This window comes from Mchenga conophoros, linkage group LG9 (assembly GCF_057382185.1).
Source record: "Mchenga conophoros isolate Kocher_MC1m ecotype Shallow Benthic linkage group LG9, M_conophoros_male_GT1.1, whole genome shotgun sequence".
Taxonomy (NCBI): domain Eukaryota; kingdom Metazoa; phylum Chordata; class Actinopteri; order Cichliformes; family Cichlidae; genus Mchenga; species Mchenga conophoros.
In genome coordinates, this window is record NC_140534.1 from 10,816,436 (window position 1) to 10,833,582 (window position 17,147).

Consider the following 17,147-nt stretch of genomic DNA (forward strand, 5'->3'; position numbering starts at 1 on the left):
ACTGTGAAAACTTCCCGATGGTTCCCACTCTGGAGACCTCCTACCTTGCGCGGGCTGCAAAGAACGAGTTCCTGAACTTGGTGCCTGATATTGAAGAAATGCGACCAGGGTGAGTAATGCCATATTAACCCAAATACTGTCACTATGACATGTGTCTCACAGACCAAATGTAAGTCGACACTCATGTTCTCTAGTTCAAGCAGAAGTGATGTGGATCGATTCAAATTCCTGAGCCTGGATGATTTCAGCTGGAAACAAACCAACTCTGCTTCTTCCTCAGATAATTCAATTCAATTCAATTTTATTTATATAGCGCCAAATCACAACAAAAGTCGCCTCAAGGCGCTTCATAGATACAGAGAAAAACCCAACAATCATATGACCCCCTATGAGCAAGCACTTTGGCGACAGTGGGAAGGAAAAACTCCCTTTTAACAGGAAGAAACCTCCTCAGGGAGGGGCGGGGCCATCTTCTGCGACTGGTTGGGGTGAGAGAAGGAAGACAGGATAAAGACCTGCTGTGGAAGAGAGACAGAGGTTAATAACAGATATGATTCAATGCAGAGAGGTCTATTAACTCATACTGAGTGAGAAAGGAGACTGGAAAGGAAAAACTCAATGCATCATGGGAATCCCCGGCAGGCTACATCTATTGCAGCATAACTAAGGGAGGATTCAGGGTCACCTGGTCCAGCCCTAAATATATACTTTACCAAAGAGGAAAGTTTTAAGCCTAATCTTGAAATCTTGTCTTCTGAATCCAAACTGGAAGCTGGTTCCACAGAAGAGGGGCCTGAAAACTGAATGTGTTCACTGACCGGTGTTGCCAGCTTTGGTGGCTCGTCTCCCGCTCGAAGAGGACCAAAAAGAGAACCATACAGTGTTCAGCTGCCTGGCTGTGCTCTACACACACAGCCCTGCTCTGGTACAGTAAAAACCACATTTACATTTGTTTACATTTCCAATGTAGAGGATGAGTTTAGATCACTGTGGTCCAAGCTTGTCGTCAGTTATAGAAACTGGATGTTGCACAGGAAAGTGTGTTTCCTTACATTTATTTTGTGTTGACAGAAGTCTTTGATTCATATTGATTATTAAAGCGGGCTTTAACCTGTGGAGAAACGCGTGTGTTCTTGCTCCTTCAAACGGTTTTCTTCAGAGATTTCTCACTGTTTGTACACATGCTGAGTGGCTAGTTTTGAAAACACTTACTTTACCTTTACTACTCTGCTCAGAAATGCAACCTGTGACCTTACACAGCCCAAAAACTTATCCTAAAACATAAATTAACAAGGACAGAAGCTTTTTACAAATGCTTCAACAGTGTAATTCTAACAAGGTATGCAATACATCTAATGTCAGTTCAGAGGTATGAAGTGATGACACTTTGACATCACTGAATAAAAGCAGTCTTGTCATAATAAGCTTTGCTGTGGACAGTTGGCGCGTTAAACTTTTTCTTACAAATAAAAAAGGTAATCAGATGTTAAGTTTGTTCAGTTTTAGTTGTTCTCATTGTGTTGCTCCTCAGATCTCCCGTTGTCCCTGAGCCTGACTAAAGCCCGGCAGCTTGTTTTCAGGGCATGGCAATGCAGATATGAGCTAAATGTGACACAGCAAAGAAAAATCAGAATCAAGAAACCCTGAGCTGACTTTCATGGCTGCAGACGTGACATTAAGAGCCTCACAGATCAAAAAAGTATGGGATTTAAACTGCTTCTAGACCTGCACACGTCTGTTTCCAGGGCAGGATATCCATTCCAGTGCAGCAGAAGGAGCGGTCAGTGTGGACCTCGGTGCTGTACAGGACCTCCTGGAGCTGCTTGTCTCCTGGCATCTGGGCTTTCACTCGTATCTGAAGGACAAAATAGGAAAATCAAGTTGCTCTCACTGTCACCTGATTTCCACAGACTGCCATCTGACCACATCCCTGCAGTTGGATCCCACCGCCGTACCTCTAGGATGGGTCTTCTTGTTGTCAACCCAAACCACCCTCTCCTTCAGCTCTGAGCTGAATATATACACATGATTGCTTCTTAAAAAACAAACAAAAACAAAAAAACGTCCCCACACGGAGTGAGACTCAGTCTTGGATGCCCAGATCAGCCAGTGTGGTGTCCAAGAAAGGGAAGGGTTGGTTTGCCAAGTTGGGCTGTACCTCGATGGGCAGTGTCACCAACATGGGGATATCCTGCTCCAGTCTGACGCGCAACATCTTGTTGTGGGACCCCGGGAGCTTCCTGTCTGCCGATCCGCCTCTCCGTCGGCCTGCTCCACAGTCGCCGCCTCCTCCAGAGAGCGTTTTGTGTCGTCTGCTGCCAGCTTGACTTGCTGATCTTTATCTCAGGAGGCAGTGGGTTTTTACCCTCTCCCCCTTTGATCCTGTGCGTTATCGTTTAAAACTCGCTATCTGCATCTTTTGGCTCCAGCACGTCTTTATTGTTAGAGTTGTTGCTTGCTGTGTTCTTCTGCAGGGTGCTGATGATTCATTGTTCTGCTTCTTCTGATGGTAAACGCCTCTGGAAAGCCTGAATATGTGAGCGCGTCTGATTCATACAGAGTTCTGCTCTGCCCCCCCGGACTGATATATGCAGCCAGTGTGAATGTGTGTTATGTATCACTCACATGTTAGGTTCATTAGACTGACACAAGAGTGATGCACAGATGTTGGTGTTTTTAGGGCCAAGTGTGAAAGTGGAAGAAAGACAAATTCTTTTGAAATGTTAAAAGAATGTTGGAAATTTGATCAGAATACAGTAAAAATGAAAGAAACAGATATTTTTCTCAGATCATTGTGTTAAATTGTCATAATCGCCGTGTTCTCTTTAAGACTATCAGCTCTACTCTAAACAACCCTGAAAGCCTCTGCTGACACATGTCATCAGTTCCTTTCTTTCTTTGTAAACAAGGTCGAGTCTGTCAGGTCAGCAATAGTACTTCCTACAGATGACCCATCAGTGTTTATTCCATGACTGTAAACATGTTTCCATTTGTCACTTCAGTCTTTACTCTGAAATACAGGAAATGACATCATGGCTCAAAATCTTTGTCGTTCAAACAATTCTTTATTTAACATTTTTTTAACTTTATTTAACAAAATACATTCAATAAAAACTTAAACAACAGAAAACTGATTTTTAATCCAACCACTGAAAAAAAAAGGTAACGACTGAACACAAACAGAAGAACAATTTATAAAGATTAAAATGGAACTACAGGAAGTTTGATTCACAGCCTCATTTGAACTTTAACTTAAACTTAAGGAGAGCCGACCTGAGCTCTGTGGAGCCTGATCTCCAGGGTTTTAAGTTGGACTCTGAAACCAGAGGATGTTTCTCTCTCTTCAGATTCACTCTGATCCTGTGATGGGAACGATTTCAGCCCTGCGTGATCGCGCTGATGTTTGCACAGAGCAGATGATGAAGTAAATGTTTTGGCACATTGGTAACAGTGAAACAGTTTATTAGTAACGTGGGATCGTTTGTGTGCAGAGTATGAACTGAGATTACTGAAGCTCTTGTCACACTGCTCACAGCTGTAGTTTCCTTCCATGTGTGTACGTTCATGCTCGTTACGACTACCTGAATGTGAGAAGCTTTTGTCACAGTGTCTGCACTTGTATGGTTTCGCTCCTGTGTGGACTCGTTTGTGTCTTTTAAGGTGACCTGCAGTGGTGAAGGATGACCCACACTGATCACAGAGGTGCTTTTTGACCCCACTGTGAAAGAGTTCATGTTGTTTTAACTCAGCTGATGTGGGGAAGCTTCTCCCACATTCTTTGCAGTATTTCAGTTTGTCTCCAGTGTGTTTACGTTGATGTATTTTTAGGCTGGCTTGGTGACTGAAAGTTTTTCCACAGATGTCACAACGAAAGTCTTTCCCACCACCACAGCGATGACAGGGTTGAGAAGTGGATCCATCTGTGTCGCTCTGCTTCTAAACAAAGACACAAAGACAGTGTAAGTCTTGTGTAAGTGTAAGTCAGTCCTTCAACACTTTTATCCTGAAAGTCGCCTGAAATAAAGAGCATCTCTGCAGACGTCCAATTACATTTTACTGTTTCAATTAACACACTCAGTTTACTGGGCTACAATAACTACAATACTACCACCATAATACTACAGCAATACTTATTTAATATTACAGTAACATCTGACTTACACTTAAATGAAATGAAAACCTGAATAATGGCTCAGAGCTACTCTTCGGTGCAGTAGAAGTGCTAACATGCTAACACAATTTAATGAGCAGACTTGTTCCAAACAGTCAGACTGAACTTACAAGAATAAAATAAAAATACAAACCTCACAGTAACTGCACTTGTAGAGTCTCTTTCTGGTGTGGATCTGTTGGTGTTTTCTCAGGTACTGTGGAGTTTTAAAAGTCTTCTCACACAGGTCACATTGATAAGGTCTCTCCTCAGTGTGGGTAAACATGTGGTGTTGTAACTGTGCGTCTGTTGTAAAGTATTTACCACACTGATCACACCAGTACACATCTTCTCCGGAGTGAATGCGTAGGTGTATATTTCGGCTCCATAGCTGGCTGAAGGTTTTTCCACAGATGTCACAGCTGTATGCCTTAACTCCAGAGTGGGTAACTAGATGTCTCTGCAAGTGGCTACTTCGAGTAAAAGCTCTGCCACACTGATCACAGCTGTAAGCTTTAACTCCACTGTGGACGACTTGGTGTCTTTTCAGGGAATTCTTCCAGGAAAACGACTTTCCACACAAGTCACAGCTGAACGGTCTCTCTCCAGTGTGGATGAGCTGATGTTGTTTTAGTTTAAACTTCCAGGTAAAATCCTTCCCACACTCGTCACAGGTGTATTTTTTCTCTCTCTTTCTTCTGTGAGGTTTGTCGGCCTCCTGAGAGTGCTGACTTCTCGGTCCATGTTGGTCCTGCAGTGACAGAGATACAGAGTCAGTGAGTGAAATGCAGTCATTGAACAAACTGAAGCTTCAAACTCCCTCCATTAACACTAGTTTTAAACCTGAAGGTGGAGTGTGGCACCAAACACCACCAGAACCTGAACGACTGCAGGTGCTGATAAGTTGCGGTCGCGGTATTTCAACATCTAGTTAGCAATACAGAAGACGAGCGAGAATAAATGGAGTAATATTTTTTACGTGGCAGGTAATTTCAAATGCAGCGATTCTATCAGCCCAACAAACATCAGTAAACACACAAACTGTTTGTGTGCAGTTTGTCTCACAATGTGATGTAAAGACTGCAGTAAAATCCTCTGCAGGTTAGTGCAGGATAAGCAGGCAAGTTTACTGTAATGTGATGGATTTAAGTAAAGAACAGTGTGTGAGTGGTGCACAGTGACTGTGGTGCTCATGTCAGAGTTAGATTACATCAAGTGTAGCAGAGATTAACTTAAACTTAAGCTCATGATGCTGACATTCATTCACTGAGCTCCACCCACATACCAACAGTTTAGTGTCTAATATAAAGACAGTGTACTGTCAGTGTAGAGAAAGGAAATCAGCCAGGACAACTCATGAAACATCTGCAGACATCTGGATGAATTCACAGAGAGCAGCAGGTCAGCTGATCACAGCCTGTACATTAAAAAAAATCTACTGGAGCTCTCAATAGAAATGATTGTGAGCTGTGACCCTTTTCCCCACACTGAGCCACTACAGCTGATTTTAGGGTTGAATCCTGCTGAATCCCACTTTAACATCTTCCTGCTCATTTTGATGTTTAGAGGCAACGTCACCGTCTAAGATGTAGGCATTGTATACATTGTATACATTATTTCTACATTACATTAATATTGCACAAGGTTCACTTAGTTTAGCATAAAATATACATACTGTATCAGTACTTCAGCTTTTAATGGAGTATTTCTTAACACTAGTATCTGTCACCTTCTGTGTTGAGCTCATTGTTTTCTCTGCAGTGGCTGAGCGGAGTCCAAGTAGCTGAAATTTCCTCTGCTGCTCCGTCAGACTCTTCTCCTCCTCCTGATCAGCTGGGACACAAAACAGAACTTTGTTAAGCTCCACACTGCACTGAAGAGTCAAAGTGTCTTATATGTTCATCTGAGAACACACAGAACACATTTTAGCTTCCTTGGGTGGACAACTTGTTTGAAACAAACACAAAAGGTTTGAACACCGATACCAAATTCAGCAGTATGGCACACCAGTACCAGGAGAGCAATTCCTCTTTAAAATATGCCCTGGCCAAGAAAAAACCCGACAATATACGTGTGCCGTGAGAAATGATAGATAGATAGATAGATAGATAGATAGATAGATAGATAGATAGATAGATAGATAAAATTTATTTCAAACATGCAAATATAATTGAAATAACAACAGAAAAAAATAAAAATAACAAAACTTAAAAATCATCAAGTTTTCATGTAAATATCTATGTCTACAGAATGTGTGTGCTCGAAAAGGAGTAGGGTGAAGTTTTCTTGTTCCTACCCCCTTATTTCAAATTTCATTGCTTACAAATCCATATCCAGGATTCAACATTATTTGATCATATATTTAACTATGTACAAGTCTAACACATTGAACATACACAAATAAAACCATTTTCAGCACGTAAACCAGAACAACAACAAACTACATTTTTTACATAAACTAATCACTCTGTTTATAACAGCCGCTTAATCTCTGAGTTTATTTTCTATCTATGTGACAAAAACCTTAATGAAGACTTAAGGTTGGGTTACTCAGGCCTTGATTTATAAAAAATGAGGACACAATGAGACAACTCAGTCACTGAGAGGAAGATTTCCTATATTCATGCAATTTATTATTTTTTGAACAATCCTGTGAATTTTTGTATTGATGTACTTGGGCCCGTTCTTCGTACCTCGCTAAGTAGGTTAGCCGGATTAGATTGTTGACGATTTCGCGTGATCCTGGATCAGTCGGTTCCCCGAAGCTCATCCGGGACTTGCTGTCATAGCAACAGAGCCGTAAGCGTAAACCTGCTCGGGAGCAGGTTTACTTTATGTAAACAGGATTAGATCGCGGCCACGCAGGTATGTCCGCTTCATTTATACGAAAGCAACAGCGATATTTTTCCACTGTTTCACCATAAATAAATATTATCAATGTAACTAAAGATAATGCAGCACTTGATCCTTTTATTGATGTCACACAGATACATATAGGTCATTTCCTAAAAAAGGGAAATGTACTATTAACATTCTATTACATGTATGTGATTATTACAGATGTAATTCATATTTCAGAGTAGTAATTGTAAATTACTTCGTGTAATCAAGATGAGAGACCACGGCTATAAAAGCGAAGGTGGATTTGGGAAGTCTGTCGCAGCCATGTCCTGTCCGTATACGCGACCAACCCATTGCGGAAGGTGCAAGATTGATAAGGAGAGTCCTCAGAATTCAGCGTATATTGCGGGATAGACAGGATCCTTTAGCTCAGCGCGACAGTGTGCTCATAGAGAGATATCGATATTCCCGTGAGGGTATTATTTACTTAACCAACTTGTTGACGAGGGGGTGCAGGACCACCACCTGTCTTTTTTTCCTCTGCCCTTTTCTTGGTTGCTGTTATGAACAAACTAACAGAGTATTACAGGCCAGTATTACCTTGCCAAGAGACGCAAAGCAATCTAAGAGATAAATATTACCATTCTGTAGAATACTCCTGTATTCCACTTTTACTTGTTCCCATGTTCTTGTGGGTCCTGTTGTGGCTCTAATGTGAAAGGGGATATAATATAACATATTATAATATAATATAATGCCATATGATATTGGACAATATAGTGTCATATGATAGATCTACCCTACCGCCAACTGGTGTTGGCCAGAGGGGCCGATGGCGCGATATGGCAGCCTGGCTACAACCGTAGCTGCCTCCACCAGTGTGTGAATGTGGGAGTGAATGAATAGTGGTATCGTAAAGCGCTTTGGGTGCCTTGGAAAGCGCTATATAAACCCAATCCATTATTATTATTATTATTAAATTACCTACGAGTTTGATTTGTCAGCAACTTTCTGCCAGCCCTCTCTCCTTGCTTTTGCAGCCTTTGCAGTGTTCTCTTGCGTTTTAATTAAACTCTGAAACTCCTGAAATCCCTCACTCATGAGTTCTTGCTCTGCTGCCGGAAAATACCGAGCACGCCCCTTGGACATTTTCGCCGACCAATCAGCGGGTTGCCGATCAATGTTTCTACTATCGATGCGTAGCCCCTTTTACGACACCCAGTGATGTCACATTCCTGCATCCAGCTGTAGTAATCGTCAACAGCAGGTGTGTTCGGGGAACCGGATTAGCGAGCTCACGGTTAGCGCGATGATTTGATCTTGGATGTGTCATTTGATCTTGGATGTAGTAAGCGACGTACGAAGAACGGGCCCCAGGTCTTGATTTCATCTGTATATCCGAGTGGGTGTAGAAATCTGAGCCATCATCTGAGTAAGCCTCATCACAACTTTGCGCTGATAAAGGCAGCTGTGTTTTAGCCTGGAACACATTTATTTTTACATTTCTCATAAATGTATTTCATTATAGCACTTTTACCGCCAACATGTTGGGTCTTTTGGAGCCGGAAGTGACCTTATATGGAAGAAGGGTGGCGCTAGCTAGCTTAGTTAGCAAGCTGCATTCATAAGCTGTGCAGGTGCCACAGAGATGCTAAGTAGCCTTAATAACAGACTAATAAAACAACACAAACTCTGATTACAATGAGCTCATTTAAAAGCTTTCTTCTAATAAAATTATTTTCTTCTCTGTGTTTCACAACCTTTTGCTGATATCTTTCTCTAAATTAGTTTAAAGCAGCTTGAGTCAATTTAGTCAGATTTTTTTTTTCCAACTTGTTCACAAAAACTTGAGAAGAGACACCGAGGAGAGCAACAGAAAGCCTCATTCAGGAGCTAAACTCAAGATTAACTAGACTCGGATTAATATTAGCTCGGTGCTTACCTTTAAATCAGTCTTGACAATAATCGGAGAGAAAAACGCCATAAAGCGGGAACTCGGCTTCTTCTTCTTCTGCTCTTGTATTTTTTGGCGGTTAAAGCTTTAAGGCGCATTACCGCCACCTGCTGGACTGGACTTTTCATGTCCCAAACATCATCAATTGGGCACAAATTTGTTGGAGTTTCTGTTAATAAAAAAGATGGAATTCAAGGATCTTGTTATTTGGTTTGTTCGTTTTCACCATTTACTCTACAATTTTCTGCCAGTGTATAGCAAACCCCACAGCTCAAATCAATGAAGAATTTAGTATTTTTAACATATTGCTTAAGCTGGAACCAGCAGCTATATAGGCCTAATTTTTAATCCAAACATGTGATAGAGGTTTACCACCAGGAGAAGCAGACTGTAAATAAAAGACTGTGCTACTGAAAACTGTTAGTCTGACTTTGGATTGTAAATATGTTTCCATTTGTCACTTCTGTATTTGTATATGGCTCAAACTATTTGTTATGAAAGCAAAACAAACAAACTGATGTTGTATAAATTGATTCAGGATTATTTACTTCGAGTCCAGAAATCATAGCTGTCTCATCAGATCCAGTTGTGACATTAGCTATAGTTTCCGCGGAGGGTACTTGGTTCTGTATGACAGCACAGCTTTTAGGTTGAATTCAAGCGCTTGAGTACAGCCTGATAATTAGAGGCCTGCAAACATGTTTGCTGATGAACTTTGGAAGTAAAAGTACAGACAGCTATAGAAGACACAGGACACGAGATGGGTTCATTATTTCCATGTAACAATCCGTAACTCTGTAATTAATGAATGTGCCATTTAATCTTGGCTGCAGCCAAGATTAAATGGCACATTCATTAAATGGCTAAAATGGGTTGGCTGCCGTTCAGCATTTAGCACAAGTCAGCTTTTGATCAGAAAGTTTTCTGGTTTGATCCCTGGCTGCTCCAGTCTGCAGGCGAAATATCCTTGGACAAGATTGTAATCCCAAGCTGCTTTCTGATGCATCCATTGGAGTGTGAATGCTTTATAGAGTTTGTGAAACAGTTGTACGTGTGGTCAGATTGTTTTGTATTTGTGTGTGGATTGAAGCACATGTCTGAGAGCACATCAATCACTGCACATATTTTTTAAAATCTTAGTTTAAATAAAGTTTTTGATTATTTATTATAAAAAAGAGATGATATATATATAATGCAGTGGGCACTCTACCAGCTAACATGTCAGTTAATTTGACACATTGATTTATTTATCATTTCTTTTTCTCTCTCAGCTTTTCAGCTCCATATTTTTGCCATTTCTTCCACACTCAACTCTGTTCTACAAGGTGAGCCCACAGTTAATGTAGGAGAGGGCAGGTGGCATTAAGAGATTTGATTGGGCAATCTAGGGCCCAGTTAGTTCTTCCTTTTGGTGAAAGCTGGGCTCTTCAGTTCAGCATGGCACAGCTCCAAAGATTCTGCAACATCAAACCCTCTGTCTGCTAATGTTACATCACCTGGGCTGAGGCAGTCCAGGTAATTGCAACAGTTTCTTGAAATTAGTTAATTCAGATATAAACAGAGTGACAGTTTACAGATTCAAACATGTCTCAGAGAAAACAGAAAAAAACAGTAAAGCCCAACTCTCCTCTTTGTGATCAGGAAGACAAAATTCAACTTCCTGATCAAGTAGACAAATCATTCAACCAGCTTCTAGAAAAGGAAGATATTCAAAAGTTGAAAGAAATGGAACTCCTAGACATGCAGGGAAGAAACTTTGAGCTCCAAGCAAAGCTTGATAAAGCACTAGAAAAACTAGTGCTGAAGGACAAAAAGAATCAGGAGCTGCAAGTAAAGCTTGATGAAAGACCGCACACAAATGAAGAGTTTCTTCAAGAAAAAAGGCTACAGGAGATAAAACAGAAGGAAATGGATTTCAAGCTCCAGGACATGGAGAAACACAACAAAGGCTTGCAAATCAAGCTTAATGAAGCTCTGCAAAAAAAATTAAGAACTCCTCCAAGAAAAACAACAACAGGACATGAAGCAGTGCAAACTCCAAGGCATGGAGGAAAAATACAAAGCGCTTCAGGTAAAGCTTGATAAAACACTGAACAAAAATAAAGAGTTGCTTCAAGAACAAAAGCAACAAGAAATTAAACAGAAACAAACGGACTGCAAGCTTGAAGACATGCAGGAAAAATACACAGCGCTGAAAATAAAACTTGATAAAGCCAGAGGTGGGACCAAGTCATTGTTTTGCAAGTCTCAAGTAAGTCTCAAGTCTTTATCCTCAAGTCTCAAGTCAAGTCTCAAGTAATGTCAGGCAAGTCAGAGTCGAGTCTCAAGTCACTGGTGTAAAAGTCCGAGTAAAGTCACAAGTCTGAAATTTTGAATTTCAAGTCCTTTCGAGTCTTTAAAAAGAAAAAAACGAAAAAATAATGTTGCAGTTATGCTAAATGTAAATATTAGACCATGTAATTTTTAAATCTGTGTTTTTCTCAACACATGACAAAATAGTGAACTTAGAAAATATACACAAATTGTGAAATTGCACCTCTTTAAAATGCAGCTCAATTAAACCTAGCTCCAAGGATAATTTTCACCGACAGTTCTGAGATAAGCTGCATGTTATTCTTGGATGCGGTTGTAGGACCGGTGTCGTGCCAAAGTAGGTATCCCCGACAGAATTTGTTTCCCCTGTGCTGGGAGCATGCAGGAAGTACTGATGTTTTCATTTTGTGAAAAATTAGTATCGTTACATTACCATTCAGTTTGAGGGTTACAACAGAAAATTATATATTTATTGCTCACGGGGTATCAGATGGGATTATTTTAATAAACCATAAACATTTTGGCTAATAACTATTTTTATTCTCCTGTAACTTTATTATATAAAGAGCTAAATCCTCCAAAGTTTCAGGAGAAATGCGTCATAATAAGAAGTGTTTGTGAACGAAAAATCAGCAATGTGGGATACTGTTTGTCCGTGATTTACACAGGGGGAACAAATTGTGGCAGGACCAGCCTGATATTATTTGTATCCCACTATAACTTCGTTGTATAAAGAGCTAAGATCTCAAAAATGTCAGGAGTAGTCAGTCATTATAAGAAGTGTTTGTAAACTAAAAATCAACAATGTGGGATACTGTTTGTCCGTGATTTGGACAGTCCAGCGTGTGCTCCCGACGCAGGGGAAACAAATTCTGTCGGGGATACCTAGTTTGGCACGATAGTAACTTCAGGTCACTGCAACAAGCCCAGGTACAGTTTACCGACGGATGGGTGCAGGACCTTGAAATGCACCGTGTAGAACGAAAGACCATCGTACGTATCATAAGTTTACCAGTCTCACAAATCGTCTTCATAAATACACAATCGTTAACCGTTTATTAATAGGACCTTTAAGCTCAACGGTAATTAATTAGCAGTGGAAATAATTTCTGGTACGCGTTACAGAAATGTAGCAGTGACAACAATACTGTATGCTGTAATCGTACTGGGCAATTGGTGATACAAAAAACTGTTTTATCCTGTGAATAAAAGTATATGTTTTTGTCAATGTACCAAAATAACAGAAGCGAAACGCAATATTGTGTCAGGACAATTCACTATTTATGCACAACAAACAAAGGAGCGACAATTTCTGTTCAGCGCCAGACTTGCTTGTAACCTATATCACCAATTATGTTATGAAAATGACGCATTAACTACAACAGCAGACTGACCTTTGTGGGAATGCTTGGAGCAGACTAACCTGTGAGCTGGAGTGTTCTGGGACGTTATATTTGGTCTTTGAATGGCTGCAATCCAGGCCACCCGTCGCCTCTTTGTTACTTCGGAAACATGGCTCGAACAATTTCTCTTCAACAACGTAATCCGATAACAATCGATCTCTTTACCCGTCGGCTTCCCGTGGCTGTCATGCGACCGGCTATTGCAGTTAATAATACAACAGCTTCTTGCCATTTTTGTGTTTCTTTTTTATCGCTGTGATTTCAATTGAAAGCCTCGTACCTCTTGCCACGAGTTCCCAGAATCCTTTGCGGTTTTACCCCTGAATGACGTCACATTTTCAATCTCTATATAATATGCATGTTAAATTTTATATTTGGGGTGAAATATCAAGTCTTTTCAAGTAAACCGGTTCAAGTCCAATTCAAGTCCCAGGTCATTGGTGTAAAAGTCCAAGTCAAGTCACAAGTCTTAGAACATTTTTTCAAGTCAAGTCTAAAGTCATAAAATTAATGACTCGAGTCTGACTCGAGTCCAAGTCATGTGACTCGAGTCCACACCTCTGGTTGTTTATGATCAGTAAAAAATAAAACAAACAGTGGGACACAGAGTTTTCTTAAAAATAAACACATGAAAAAAGTCTTTGGTATATTATCTTAATTGCCTCTAGATGCTCCCAGGGCTAGGACTCAGCTATCTCCAGCATGGACTGCAGGATGGAAGCAACAACAATAAAGAGGATGATAGAGAGGAGGAAGGCTCTGTGGATGACCTGCAGCTCAATGAGGCCAGTTTGGACAGCAAGGATTAGCAAGGTGATCCCTTCAGTCATCCCCCTGCACAGAGAGGAAGCAACCTATTATGCTACAATATAGTCTTTGTGCCAGCGAGGCTTGTACTTGACGCGTGGCAGTCTTCTGGCAGTAGGTGAGCCAGTCTGAGTGTGGTGCAGCCTAGCAGTGTCAGCGTTCTTTTCAGTCACTGGGCGACAGCGTGCTAGATGAGTGGCATTCCAACTCTTTCCATCACTCAGCAAGAAGGCATTCAAGCCTTTGGCTTTTGTTACTGTTACAGGAGGGGTAAATCTGGGATGTCCTTTGGGAACATGGTGGGGTTTCCTTATCCTCACACTCTCTCCTGGTAGAAAAGAAGGTTTCCGTGCGTGACGCCTACCATCAGTGTAACGTTGCATTTTCAACTGATATTTCCGAACTGAGTGATGTGCAACGTATCCAGTGGAGACACAGCAGGAGGCAAAGGGAGTACATCCAGTATAGTACGCATCTTCCTGCCACACAGGAGTTCTTAGGGAGAGGGAAGTAGAGGGAAGTAGTTGCATGCGGTGTTGCACAGTAAACTTGAAGCCAATCCAGCACAGTCGCCTTCCATGGTTTCGACTGCTGGATTGATGTCTGGATACAGGTGCGGAGGGCACGATGAAACCGTTCGATTGCTCCGTTTGCAGCTGGGTAGTAGACAGATGTTCTGCTGTGGGAGATGCCTCTATTCTGGAGGAATGAGGTGAACATTACAGAGGTGAACTGTGCACCATTGTCAGTTATGATGTTCTCTGGGTTGCCATGACGACTAAAGACAGATGAGAGGAACTGAATGACATCATCAGTAGTAGCATAAGGTGAAAAGGCAAGCTCAGGCCATTTGGAGTAGTAGTCAGTCAATGTTATGACGTATCTACAAGCAGGTATTGCAGTATCAAAAGGCCCAACAATGTCAAGACCAAGTTTTTTCCACGGTCCATCAGGCAGTGGGACGGGTTGGAGAGGAGCAGGATTAGTATGTGCAGTTTTGTCATTGGACTGGCAAAGGAGGCATGAGGTTATGGCAGACTGAACTTGCGAGTCCATTTTTGGCCACCAGTAGAGATCTCTTAATCTTTGTTTTGTGCGCACAATGGTGACTTTCATGTGCCAGTGCAATCAGTTTAGGTCTCACTGAAAGTGGTGCAATGAGCCTTGAGCCTCTGAGAACATAATCACTTAGGGTTGAGAGTTCATTACGGATTTTGTAGTAAGGTGCAAGCGTGACATCAAGTGCTTTGATTGAGGCAGGCCAGCCACTTTGTATTTGTGAACGCAAAGCAACCAGTTCAGGGCAAGTTGAACAGGCAGAGTCAAAGCCCGCAACTGGAAGTGAGGACATGGCAGCAGAAACTTGGGCTACCATTTCATGATCTGAATCTGATGTGGAATGGGAAGAAACAGGCAGGGGCAGGCGAGAGAGACAGTCAGCTGTATAGTTCTGAGAACCTGGGCGGCAAATAACATCATAGTCAAAACACAGGAGGCGGGCAGACCAGCGGGCGATGCGCATGCCAACCCTATTAAACCCTTTGGTGCTCAGCAGCGTTGTCAGAGCTTGGTGGTCTGTCGGCAGAGTGAAACGTCGGCCCCACAAATACGTTCTCCATTTCTCTGCAGCCCACACACAAGCATAAGCTTCTTTTTCAACAGTTGAGTACTTTTGATCTGTTGCAGGCAGTGTGCAGGTAGCAAACGCCACAGGTTTTTCTGTGCCATCAGGTTGCACTTGAGCAAATACAGCACCAAGCCCATAGTCACTTGCATCAGTAGAGATCACAACACGCAAGGCAGGGTCAAACAGTGCCAGTGCAGGACTATTCACCAGGAGTTTTTTTACTTCTTCAAAGCTCGCTTGTGCACCTGAAGTCCATGTGAAAGTGTTCTTGTCGTTAGCACAGGCACACATAGGGGCTACAACAGTTGCAAAGTTTGGCAAAACTTGGAGTACCATGACACCAAGTCCAAGAAGGATCTCAAACTGAGGGAACTGAGGAGGATTAAAGGGGCAGCACAGCAGCGTTTTGGAAAATAGTGTAAAGGCTTTTCAGGAAGCTTTTAGGACGCTGTGAAAATACTGAATTTGAATAGTGGAGGCTAGAAGTAGTGAATGTATCCTTCCTCTCTATCATTAGATGGAGAGAGTGTACAAAGGCCGGCATAGTGGGTCTGTGGCCACTCTTGCTTGCACTTTTGCGTGTCCGTCAGCCAGCTGTGGAGAAGAGCAAAGTTTTTACATGCAAAGAGCTGAAGTGAAAAGCAGTGCTCCAAACAATGAAATGTGTCCACTCTTTGTGCTTTTCATGCAGTAATGTTTGATGTTTGAAGCTATTTCTGCTGTTGTCCCATTCCCGGTGAAATCCGCTGTCCCTCCAATCCCGATCCTCTTGCAAAGCAATCAGCATTTGTCAGACGCATCAGTCATTGGCGGTACTCAGACAGGATCCTGGATGACTACACGTCTGGGGTGGCTAAGAGAGCAATTGAAGGATGCCATGTTTACTGAATATGTGCCTAATTTTGTCAGGACATAGCTGGGTCCATTGCTTCTGCGTGCTCTATTTTCACAAGCAAAGGCCTGGCTCTTTCTCCTGGCACCTTCTCAGGTGAACTCCATGCCGTGGCTTCTTCTCAAATCAACGTCTGGACTGCCGCAAAACAGCTGACCGTTGTCGACAGGATTCGAACCTGTGCGGGGAGACCCCAATGGATTTCGAGTCCATCGCCTTGACCGCTCGGCCACAACAACCACATTTGGTTTTGGAGCTACATACTTGAAAGACATACGTCTTCCAAGTCCTACGCCACACGTCTTTCAAGTAGGATGTGCACAACAACGGCCACGCTGGATTGTAAATGCGGTAGCTGCATGACTTTGGTGAGAAAGCTTGTGGTTTTGCAGTTCCGTGAGATCGGTGCAGCACAGCTGCGGTTGAAGCTAGCTGGCTGACATTAGCTTGCTTGTTTGCATGAACAGTAACACACACAGCTGATGATTTTGCCACCGCAAAGAGCTGATCAGTACATGGTTAGTAAAATGTTATCTTCATTCCAAACATTCAGCACAATATTTAAAGTGGGACTGGGTGTCTTTATGAAGAAGTAGCGTGTCCAATCACAGTTTCATGTAAGAAGGTATATGTATGAAGTGATGAGAACTCAAAGCCTGTGTGAACAGTGTCTTTCCACAGCAAACGGTAGCAGCGAGGCCGATGAAGAATGCACCTGGCCTGACATTGTAAGCCTTTGCAGAAAGAGCGGAGAACGTTTTTACTGTAAAACAGTACGCAGCCCACATGCTTGAACAGCACTGCGAGAAGCAACTGCGATGGCCGGGAATCAAACCCGGGTCAACTGCTTGGAAGGCAGCTATGCTCGCCACTATACCACCATCGCTGTGAAAAAATGCAACATCACTGATTCATTGTCCGGCTTATGAAGCTTTCAGGACAATTAACAAGGTGGGCATTGTGATTACTCGCTTGTCAGGTTCTAAACTGGTCAAAAGGTAGATCACTAAAAAGACTAGTGCTCTCATGCAACTGCACATTTAATCTCATCAGCTAAGCTTCTTTGCTACTCAAGTGTGGCCTCTCACGCATTTAAACTCTTGTGTGATTTTTAGCACCTTGAGAGTCGCAATGGTCACGCGAGTTCTTCAGGTCACAGC

The 17,147-nt window shown here is 42.1% G+C and overlaps 1 protein-coding gene and 2 non-coding genes across 3 annotated transcripts; all 3 read right to left on the minus strand.

Moving 5' to 3' along the window:
* Positions 1-3,074: 3,074 nt before the first annotated feature.
* On the minus strand, positions 3,075-9,050 carry LOC146566793 (uncharacterized). The gene is made up of 5 exons (XM_085286451.1): positions 8,934-9,050; positions 6,073-6,079; positions 5,880-5,983; positions 4,305-4,901; positions 3,075-3,936 (listed from the first exon to the last, which is right to left on the minus strand). Exons 1-5 carry the CDS (start codon positions 8,973-8,975, stop codon positions 3,259-3,261), a joined length of 1,428 nt encoding a protein of 475 aa, XP_085142577.1. The 5' UTR covers positions 8,976-9,050; the 3' UTR covers positions 3,075-3,258.
* A 7,094-nt stretch (positions 9,051-16,144) lies between these two features.
* Positions 16,145-16,226, minus strand: trnas-cga (transfer RNA serine (anticodon CGA)). Its single transcript has one exon. It is a non-coding gene; the product is annotated as a tRNA-Ser (tRNA).
* A 575-nt stretch (positions 16,227-16,801) lies between these two features.
* On the minus strand, positions 16,802-16,873 carry trnag-ucc (transfer RNA glycine (anticodon UCC)). The gene has a single exon. It is a non-coding gene; the product is annotated as a tRNA-Gly (tRNA).
* Between the last annotated feature and the right edge of the window lie 274 nt (positions 16,874-17,147).

What these genes read in the sequence shown, in the direction of transcription:
- LOC146566793 (XM_085286451.1), bottom strand. Translation starts at nt 8,975, where the DNA reads ATGGCGTTTTTCTCTCCGATTATTGTCAAGACTGATTTAAAG. An exon ending in CAATGAGCTCAACACAGAAG is followed by an intron (nt 4,902 to 5,879) that starts GTGACAGATACT and finishes CTGTCACTGCAG; the next exon opens with GACCAACATGGACCGAGAAG. An exon ending in ACAAGTGCAGTTACTGTGAG is followed by an intron (nt 3,937 to 4,304) that starts GTTTGTATTTTT and finishes GTCTTTGTTTAG; the next exon opens with AAGCAGAGCGACACAGATGG.